The sequence below is a fragment of the Vipera berus genome, assembly GCF_964194415.1.
Source record: "Vipera berus genome assembly, chromosome: 2".
In the NCBI taxonomy this organism is placed as follows: Eukaryota; Metazoa; Chordata; class Lepidosauria; order Squamata; family Viperidae; genus Vipera; species Vipera berus.
In genome coordinates, this window is record NC_138203.1 from 287986125 (window position 1) to 287997032 (window position 10908).

General features: G+C 47.4%; 1 protein-coding gene across 1 annotated transcript; it reads right to left on the reverse strand.

Moving 5' to 3' along the window:
* Positions 1-4192: 4192 nt before the first annotated feature.
* Positions 4193-10683, reverse strand: LOC308664650 (uncharacterized protein). The gene is made up of 5 exons (XM_081322086.1): positions 9186-10683; positions 7927-8041; positions 7749-7816; positions 6889-7018; positions 4193-5682 (listed from the first exon to the last, which is right to left on the reverse strand). Exons 1-5 carry the CDS (start codon positions 9597-9599, stop codon positions 4211-4213), a joined length of 2199 nt encoding a protein of 732 aa, XP_081178212.1. The 5' UTR covers positions 9600-10683; the 3' UTR covers positions 4193-4210.
* Between the last annotated feature and the right edge of the window lie 225 nt (positions 10684-10908).

Sequence of the window (10908 nt, forward strand, 5' to 3'; positions counted from 1 at the left end):
TGGGGAAGAAGAGCTTTTTCAAACGTTGCAGGCAACCAACCACGCGACAGCTCAGGCGAGCCGGGCTAGCCGCCCGTCCGTCCTCTTCCGATAAGCGAGCCAGTCGCCTCTCCCCAGCTTCTCTCTCTTCAGCAAGAGACCCTCTGAAGCCAGAGAAGGGGGCGGAGCTACGCTGCCATGGAGCCCTGGTGCCTAGAGAGGTCGAGCCCACTTCTTTTCCCGGGCTTTTGCTTCCGGCGAAGTAGGGCCGTCAGCTTAGCCAAGGCTCCGGTGCCCAGCGCTCCCCCGCCACAGAGTCTTGCAGCGCCGCTCCGCCCGCGGCTGTTCCTCCTCCTCCTCCTCCTCCTCTCACCGCTGTCTCCTAGGTCAGTGTTTTTTCAATTTTTCCCACGGCACACCAGGCAACATCTCACGGCACACTAGTGTGCCGCGGAACAGTGGTTGAAAAACACTGGACTAGAGCAGGGGTCGGCAACCTGAAAAAGGAAAAGAGCCACTGGGAACCGGTTCCATCACACATAAAAAAAGTGGGAGCCGCGTGCGTGCGTCCATGCACGCGCATGTGCAAAAAACATTTTGCGCATGCGCAAAATGGGTTTTTCTTGCGCATGCGCGGACGGTTGCCATTTTTTTTATGTGTGATGGAACCGGTTCCCGGTTGCGCGACGGCGACGGCCCGTTTGCAGAGCTACCGCCTTCAGCAGCCTGCAAACGTGCCGCGACAGCTTTCCCAAAGAGCGGCGCCCCTGCCCGTTCGCGCGGAGGTGCGCGCGCACCTCCACTCGTTCAGAGAGGTGCGCGTGCACCTCTCGGAATGGGCAGCGGCGCCGCTTGTTGGGAAAGCTGCCGCGGCCCGTTTGCAGAGCTGCCGGTTTCGGCAGCCTGTAAACGTGCCGCGGCAGCTTTCCTAAAGAGCGGCGCCATTGCCTGTTCGCGCGGAGGTGCGCGCGCACCTCTCCAAAGGTTTGGGGAGGCGCGCGTGCACCTCCACTCATTCAGAGAGCTGCACGCGCACCTCTCGGAATGGGCAGCGGCGCCGCTTGTTGGGAAAGCTGCCGCGGCCCATTTGCAGAGCTGCCGCTTTCAGCAGCCTGCAAACGTACCGCGGTAGCTTTCCCAAAGAGCGGCGCTGCTGCCCGTTCGCGTGGAGGTGCGCGCGCACCTCTCCAAAGGTTTGGGGAGGTGTGCGCGCACCTCCACTCGTTCAGAGAGGTGCGCGCGCACCTCTCGGAATGGGCAGCGGCGCCGCTTGTTGGGAAAGCTGCCGCAGCCCGTTTGCAGAGCTGCCGGTTTCGGCAGCCTGCAAACATGCCGCAGCAGCTTTCCCAAAGAGCGGCACCGCTGCCCATTTGGAGGTGCGCGCGCACCACTGCCGTTCGACGAGGTGCGCGCGCACCGGGCAGCTGGGAGCCGCAGGAGATGGCTCAAAGAGCCACATGCGGCTCCGGAGCCACGGGTTGCCGACCCGTGGACTAGAGAACTGCACGAGATGTTGGCTTCTAAGACAGCAGCTGTTCCAGTAAAAGCAGCTGTTTCTAACAAAAAGGCAGCAATTCCTGTGGTTAAAAGCAAGAAAGGAGCTCATTTAAGCACAAGTAATGGCACTGGAACCTATAATCCAAAAGAGGCAAAGAAACTGAAGAAAATTATTTCCTAGAGAATGTTGGCTGGTGGCCCCCAGCGGGAGGGCCTTCTCTGTGGGTGCTCCGGCTTTATAGAACCAACTGCCAGTTGAGCTCCGGACGGCACCAGACCTTCGCTCTTTCCGACGCGGTCTGAAGACCCATTTATTTGAACAAGCTGGCCTGGCCTGATGGGGGAAGTTAGGGTTTTTAATTGGGTTTTTATATTGTTACTGTTTTATCTGGGCGATTATTTAATTCTTTTTTTTAATTTTTGTATCCTCTTTTAACTTTGTATGTATGTATTTTTAATTTTTCCCTGTTCACCGCCCTGAGTCCCTTGGGAGAAGGGCGGTATACAAATTTAATAAATACAAATACAAATATACCTTCCCACCGCAGATTTAAAACAAACTGTGAGTATTTCACCTACTAAAAATGTGAATGCACAGGAATTTCCAACTCTCAAGTTTGAACCTAAACCAGTTTTCAAAACAGGAAATGATAAGTATTTAGAACAAATTTCCAACACTTCATATAATCGTCTTCAAGAGGTATGCCTTTTGTCTGCTGAAACCCTATTTCTTATACTGCAAAGGCTAAATGATCTTAGTCTAAAGGTGGGCAATTTTCAACAATCACTGGGTTTACGAGATACGCAGAGCAGACAAGGGGTTAAAACCTCTCTAGATGCTGGGTTGTTGGAGGCTTGTTCCTCCCCTCCCATTTTGTTGTCATTGGGAAATTCGAGAGCACTAGATACAGCGAATTACCCCCTTGTGCTACAAGAGAAGCAACTCCTCTTAGAAATTCACCAAAATGCTCACAGGTGGAGCAATCGTAAAGCAATCATGCTGTCACTATCACAGCTGATAAACTGTCAAAGAAAAATGATTGATCTGGAAGATTTTTATTATTTGCCCGGTTCAAGGGTTTTAAAAAAAATCCTATTGACCTTTAAGCAGCTAAATTTTCCTACAAGAATTATAAAAATGAAAAGGAAACTCTGGCAGAATCATTTAATAAGAACAGTCAGGGTCTTTAAAGATGTATTAGTCCAAGATCTCATTACTGGGAAGGTGATAAATGCCCTTACAGATGTCAAAAGCAATAGTCCAGCTTTGCAAACAAAGACCCAAAGGGCCATATACCCTTTAAAGGAGATGATAAGCATCGAACTTACAAACTTAAGAAGGTTGTTAAATGGTACTAAAAACAAAAATGCAAGGTCAAAAATAAACAGTCCAGGTCATACACAATAGTAACAGTCCAAGGAGTATTCGAAATACAAAGTCTTCTTACCGGTCCAGAGGTCAAAACACAGTTGTGTAGGTTTATCACAGTAGTAAACCAATAATACAGCAAAACAGCAATAGTAGAGAGAGCAGAGAATTCAGAGAGAAGCTACGTTCCTAGCTCCCTCTTATGGCCATGAGAACACTTACACACCCATTGGCCAATTAACGTCTTAAAGTCACAATATCATGGTTAATATATTTTCAACCCAACTATGTAGGCTATCACCATATGCCTAACATTATTATTTATTATTATTATTTATTGGATTTTTATACCGCCCTTCTCCCGAAGGACTCAGGGCGGTGAACAGGGCATATAAATAGGGATACAAAAGTTTAAAAAAGATTAAATAAATTGCCCAATTAAAACAGTCAAATATAAAAACCCATAAAAACCCATACATTCCCCCATCAGGCCAGGCCAGCTTGTTCGAATAAATGGGTCTTTAACCCGCGCCGGAAGGAGCGGAGATCCGGTGCCATCCGGAGCTCCACCGGTAGTTGGTTCCATAAAGCCGGGGCGCCCACAGAGAAGGCCCTCCCCCTGGGGGCCGCCAGCCGACATTCTCTGACCGGAGGCACCCTGAGGAGGCCCTCTCTGTGGGAACGCACAGGGCAGAGGGGAGTCGACGCCGGCAGCAGGTGGTCCCCGAGGTATTCCGGACCCATGCCATGTAAGGACTTAAAAACCATCACCAACATGCTGCTTCATTGTTCTCTATACAAAGACTCTAGACCAGGCATGTCAAACTCGCAACGGCACGTGACGTTGCGTGACGTATCGGAACTTTTTCCCATTGCCAAAAATGGGATAGGCGTGGTTTTTCTGTGACTCTCCGGCCTGCAGGCCGGCAGTTTGATACCCCTGCTCTAGACAGATTCTTATACTGTATATCTCAGACATGTTAAACACAAGGCCCGGGGGCCGGATCCGGCCTGCGAAGTGGTTTCATGTGGCCCACGAAGCCATCCTGGAAACAGTGAGGGAACGGCCCCCACTGCCTTGGCCCTGGCCCAGAGACCCTCCTTCCACCAGACCCTCAGATCCGTCCCACTCCTGCCCACGCCCCCATAGGCACCCTTGATGCGAACGATGTAGAGCTGGCCATGCTCACCCAGTAGGCCATATGCACTCTAGCCACACCCACCCAGTAGCCCACACCCACCCTAGCCATACCCACCCGGCCCCGAGGGCAACCGTAATGCTGATGCGGCCCTCAATGAGTTTGACACCCCTGGTATATCTGATATTGAAGAATTGCTAGTTGACTTCCGATTGCTAGTTGACATTCAGGTATTTCCACATTCCAAATATTTATATGGTTTCTCCCGTGTGAAGGCTGTTATGGTAAGGGAAGCACTGTGACTGACGCTCTTTCCACACACTCTGCATTTATAGTTTTTCCTCGTACAGATCCTGTTATGATAAGTAAGATACCTTTTTTGACTGAAGTTCTTTCCACAAACCATGCATTTATAAGGCTTCTCCCCTGTGTGGATCCTTTTATGGGAAGTCAGAGTACTGAGATGGCTGAATCCCTTTCCACAATCCATGCATTTATAGGGCTTCTCCCCTGTGTGAATCCGATAATGCAAAGTAAGAGAAGTACTACAACTGAAGCTCTTTCCACACTCCATGCATTTATAGGGCTTCTCCCCTGTGCGGATTCTTCTATGTATTACAAGAGAGGTTTTTCCACAGAACCCCTTTCCACACTCCAAGCATTGATAGGGTTTTACTCCTCTGTGGACCCATTTATGATCGGTAAGATAAGTGATGTGAGAAAAGCTCTTTCCACACTCCATGCATTTATAGGGCTTCTCCCCTGTGTGGATTCTTCTATGTATTACAAGAGAGTTTTTTCCACAGAACCCCTTTCCACACTCCAAGCATTGATAGGGTTTTTCTCCTCTGTGGACCCATTTATGATTGGTAAGATAAGTGATGCGAGAAAAGGTCTTTCCACACTCCATGCATTTATATGGCTTTTCCCCTGTGTGGATCCTCTTATGGGAAGTCAGAGTACTGCGATGGCTGAATCCCTTTCCACAATCCATGCATTTATAGGGCTTCTCCCCTGTGTGGATTCTTCTATGCATTACAAGAGAGGTTTTTCCACAGAACCCCTTTCCACACTCCAAGCATTGATAGGGTTTTTCTCCTCTGTGGACCCATTTATGATTGGTAAGATAAGTGATGCGAGAAAAGGTCTTTCCACACTCCATGCATTTATATGGCTTTTCCCCTGTGTGGATCCTCTTATGGTAAATAAGATTACACTTTCCCCTAAAGTCCCTCCCACATTCCATGCATTTGTATGGCTTCTCCCCTGTGTGGATCCTCTTATGGTTAGTAAGATAATCACGTCTTTTGAAGCTCTTTCCACATATGAAACATTGATACGGCTTGACTTCTGTGTGGCTCCATTTTTGAGATGGGAGTGACCTATTTCTTCCAGAAAGAGTGAAAGTCAATTTTTCTTCATTGTCTCCGAATATACCATCTTCTCTATTAGTTAGATATTGCTCATTTACATCTAATACGCCTTTGTTTAGCTTCACAGATTTCCTAACATATTTTTTATTTATTTTCCTTTGCTGGACAAGACAGTCTTGCATGTGAGTATCAGTGGAAGATGAGCTTTCTGGATTCCAATTTTTTGACTGGTTCCTCTCATGGTTTTCTAGTTCCATTTGAATTGCAGACTTCTCCTTTCCATCTTCAACTTTGATCACTTGGACCAATTCATAGGAATCTTGAACTGGGAAGGAAAATGAAAAATAAAAATGACAGCAAGGTTAGGGGAAAAGATCAAACTGTAGGATGTCACATGAATTTCCTTCTGAACTTTGGCCAAATATCAATATATTGCATGTCTGCAATAGTGTAGTATAGAAATGACAGTTTCTATATTCATAAGCCATAACATGTTTGAAAAGACCTAAACCATCTTTTACTTGACAATTATCCATAGATATTCAAATGTCACCCAGAATAAACTAAGAAGAATCAAGAGAAATATCCAGTGAGGTATTAGGAGAAAAACTAACATTTATTGAAGGGAGCCAATTCTAGCAGGGACCTGTGAGAACCAAATCAATTTTAACACAAGTCTTTTTCCTCTAACCTAATTTACCTTCCCTTTATTGGTCATTTTCTCCTGCCAAAATCATACGGTTGCAGAATAAAATGAAAGTTGTTCTATTAAACATGAACAGCATGTTTAAAATGGAAAAAATGGCACCATTAAGCCCAGTGAGGGATAGTTGTTTTGACTGAATGTGTCAAAAATTCAGAAAATTCCCAACCCGACGCTGCTGGTATATCACGCAACCCCTCCCCTAAAAAAAAGAGAAACAATTCTCTATTTCTTCCCCAGTTAAGCCACCCTGCGTAGAACTCAATTTTAGCCCTAGCACCATTGTTTTGACTCAAGAGGACAATCACATAAATAAGAGCCAGCAGTGTGCTGCAGCTGCCAAAAAAAGCCGACACAGTGATAGGCAGCCTAAACAGGGATACAATCAAGATCACGTGAAGCATTAAGACTACTTTACAATGCCTTGGTCAGGCCACATTTGGAATACTGCATCCAGTTTTGGTCACCACGATGTAAAAAAGATGTTGAGGCTCTAGAAAGAGTATAGAGAAGAGCAACAAAGATGATTAGGGGACTGGAGGCTAAAATATATGAAGAACGGTTGCTGGAATTGGGTATGTCTAGTTTAATGAAGAGAAGGACGAGCGGGGACGTGATAGCTGTGTTCCAATATCTCAGGGGTTACCACAAAGAAGAGGGAGTCAAGGTATTCTCCAAACCACCTGAAGGCAAGACAAGAAGCAACTTTTCCTTCTGTGCAAGGAGATGACATCTGGTTGAGTATTTTTTTAAATAAGCAATAAGTAACATTGTTTAATTTCCAACTATCTTCTCAAGTTCTCTGATTGGGGAGGAGCAAATTCGTACCCAGAGAGGCCACGTTCCTATAATTTTCCATCATGACTTCCCAATGCAGGGCTTTTTGGTCAGGATCCAGCCAAGACCACTCCTCCTCAGAGAGGTACACAGCCACTTCCTCGAAGGACACAAGACCCTCCTGAATATTTGGGGTGGGGGAAAAACAGAACAAGCCCATGAGGATTTGAAAGATATGTTCCATTGTTCACAAATGCACTAGGTTAAATGGCTGTGCTTGGTAGGATTCCAAGGTTTAGCTGCGAATATGTCTTTAACTGAAGACATTCTAGAGCAGGTATTACCAACTTCCATAATTCTGCACAACTTTCAGTCCCCTTCAGGGAAAATAACCCCATTTCTGGATCTCTCTCTCTCCATGTATCTATCTATCTATCTATCTATCTATCTATCTATCTATCTATCTATCATTTATCTATCTATCCATTATCTCTATCCATGTATTTCTCTATCTACTGTACATGACATTTAGAGCGCATTTTATGGCCAAATCATGCAAAACTCCACGTAATCCCAAAGGGTTCACACACTTTTTCTTGCAACTGTAAACTCATAGTAAGAATATCCAGCAGAACAAGTTAATTACTGGCTTTTAAAAATGACTTTGCTTAAACAGAATCTGAGGGTGGAAATGACTAACCTGTGTCCCAACAACAGTCTTCAGAGGGAGCTAACCTGGCTGACAGCAACCTGAAGCCACTTATTCCCCTTTCCACGTTGTTCAGAAAACATGGAAATAACCCAGCCCAAACAAGAGGGGGAAATGGAAGGAGAGAGTGTTCCGTACACCAGCTTCACTTCCCGAAGGAAGGAGAGAATACAAATCTAATGAATTAATTTCCGTAACTTACTTCATTCAGAGGTTCAAACATTGTTTCAGCTCCACCATAAAGACCGGAAAACTTCACTCTATGTTTCTCTGCAAGGGATACAGAATGTTAAAATGCATAATTAGCAAAATTGGAGGAGCTATTCTAACAGAGAAGGTAACTGAGCTGGGCTCTCACTGGGAAATAGGACTTTGATTACCTTCTGAAGTGCCCTGACTTGGATCTTCCTGAGACGTCCCCAAGAAAAACAGCTCCTGTGAGGGAACTAATGGATTCCCCCTTCCATCAGGATCTCTGATCTCCAGAGTGGAGGACTATGTTGTAGTTGTAGTTTCCCCACCATCTGGTCAGAGCTGAAGAAACCTCTTGGAGAAGAAGCAAAACGTCTTCAGAGAAAAACAAGAAAGTCCAGTTGCTTCCTGAAAAAGCACCTTTGCGGCAACCATGACTTGGATGACTGAGAATTTCCATAGATATTTAGCCATGCACTTTGGGATGAGCACCCTTCGAAAGGTGTGGGAATATGAACTTTGCAGACTACAGGAACCATTTGTGCTTCAGTTTGAGATGCTGACAACACAGACTGATCCCCAACAGCCTGCTCCCGTCTTCAACAGTGAAGGGACCCTGGGCAGAAGGCATCCTGCAGCCATTTGCACTATTCAGGTGACCCCAAAGAAACACAAAAAAACTCCAAATGGCCCCAAGGACTCTCTTTGAATAATCCAAATGACCAGCTGTTTGCAAGGAATATAAATCCACCATCTGGTCAGAGCTGAAGCAGCTTTTTTTTTTTATTGAAAAGTTTTAACATACATTTTCTCTTTAACAGTCCCCCCTCCCCCTCCCCTCTCCCTCCCTCCCTACCCCTCTCCCCCTCCCCCCCCACTTCCCAGAGCTAAGTACAAGGTATAAAAACAAAAAAAATCATAAACATCCATATGCTAACCATAAACTCTAAAATCTATCACTCTCTGGCTCATATAGGATAATACAAACACTATTAATATTAATTATATATAGAGAAAACAAGAAAAAAAAAGAAAAAGAAAAGGAAGACTTATTCAAATGCTACATGAAACTTTTTAGTCCTATATTTGTTCTGGATATACTCAATCCATTTTCTCCATTCCATAAGCAGCTTTTTGGATGAAAAGCGAAAGATCTTCAAAGAAAAACAAGAAAGTCCAGTTGCCTCGTGAAAAAGCACCTTTGGGACAACCATGACTTGGATGACCGAGAATCTCGATAGAGAAGTGAATGGAACAATGTCCTACAAGAATTCGTGAGCGTCCATTAGTGAGGCTAGAAAGAAGAAAGGAACGGCTATCTCAAATCTAGAAGGCATAATGGATTTAGCATACCCTCTCCACATATTACAACTGCCACAGAGGTCTGGGGTGAAGAATTTCAACCCACTCTTTATTCCCTTTTGGACTCCCTATGAAAGTCTCTCACCTGCAACTCGACCTGCTCCTTCTTCTCCTCCACCTGGCTCAGGAGCAGGCCTTCCACCAGGGCCACCGCCTGGGAGCTGCTCTCTGCTCCACACTCCCGCACCCAGCTTTCCATCTCTGGGGATAGAAGGGCCAAGAACTGCTCCAGAACAACTAAGTCCAGCATCTGGGCTTTGGTGAGCTTTTCCTTTCTCAGCCACTGTCTGGAAAAGTCGTGGAGCTGACTGCAAAGTCCTCGGGGACCCTGGTATTGGATTCTCCTGAAGTTGCAGGGCTGAACTTCTGAATGCATGAGGGTTTCCTCCTCCAGGTTGGTCTCCTGCCCAGTGCTTGTCTGCATCTCCCCGGAGCTCTCAGGCCAAAGAGCAGGAGGGCCTTTTCCAGTCCCCTCACTTGCTAAAAGTTGTGTCACCATTCTATCTCCGTCCTGCAAGGCAACTCCAAGCAATCGTGTGGATCTCCAAACGCCTTTTCATTCATAGCATCAAAAACAGCACTGAAAAAAGTGACTTATGACCGTTTTTCAGAGTTATGGCCTTTGCAGCATCCCCAGGACCATATCATCCAAATTCAGATGCTTGACAACCGGTCCCTGTTTATGACCCCCGCAGTGACCCAGGGTCATGTGATCACTGTTTGCAACCTTCTGACCAGCAAAGTCAAGGAGACAAACAGATTCACTTAACTGTGGCAAGAAAAGATGTAAAAATGAAGCAAAACCCACTTAACAAAGTGCCTCACTACAGAACAGAAATTGTGCGCTCCCAATTGTGGTCGCTGAGGACAACCTGTATGGGACTGAGTTGGAATGCACCATCAATGCACTTGGGAGGATTTTTGTTGTCATTCTTTCTCACTAGGAAGTTTTCCCTTTTTTCAAAAACTGGACTAACATTCACCACCTCCTAGGAAGGTTCACACAAACTGCCTGACCCCAAAAAGGTGAACAAACCATGAAAGATCCGTTCACATCCCAGGAAAAGCCAGGAAAAGAGCCCTGGCTGAGGATGCCCCCTTTCCCTTCTTCTGGAGAGCCGTCTCTCCCTCTGACACGCAGGCAGGTTCACACAAGCTGCCCGAAGCCCCAAGCGAGCCAGCCAAGCGCAGGGCCGACGTCTCTCCGCCCGCCCCCCCCCACGCCCTCCCGCAGGGCCGGGAGGGGCCGCCCCGCTTCGCTCCCCCTCCGGAGGCAGGCCGGAGTGCGGAGGATCGGGTCTTCTCGGAGCCTCTCCCTGCCCCGGGTGCGAATCCTGCCTCTCTCCTCTCCTGCTGGGCCTCCGCCAGGCCGACCCTCCTCTCCCACCCCACTCGGGCTCTTCTTCCCCGGATACCGGGCGGAAAGACCGTCGGATCCCCGCCGCCTTCCTAGGATCCCCGGTTCTTCTGCTCCGGAGGTGCGTGCAGGGGGCAGCTGGGGAACATGGGACCCGGGATTGCACCCGGAGGAGGGCCGGACCCGGGTCTCCCCCTCCTCCGCCTCCCTTTGCACGGGAAGAGCCCCTCCCCCACCTAAGACACGCGTGAATCTCTTCCCCCCCCCCCGCGAGACGCTCCCGCAGCCTCTTCGCCTGCCGCGGAGCTCCAGGGGTTAAGGGGAGCGAGGGCGGTCTCCTAGAGCGTCAGGTGTTTGTGAAGGGAGAGCTTCCAAGGGAAAGGGGAGGGCAGGGACGATGGGCATGACAATAGACTTTTCATTGGTTGTCTGTCAAAGAAAGGTGATGGCG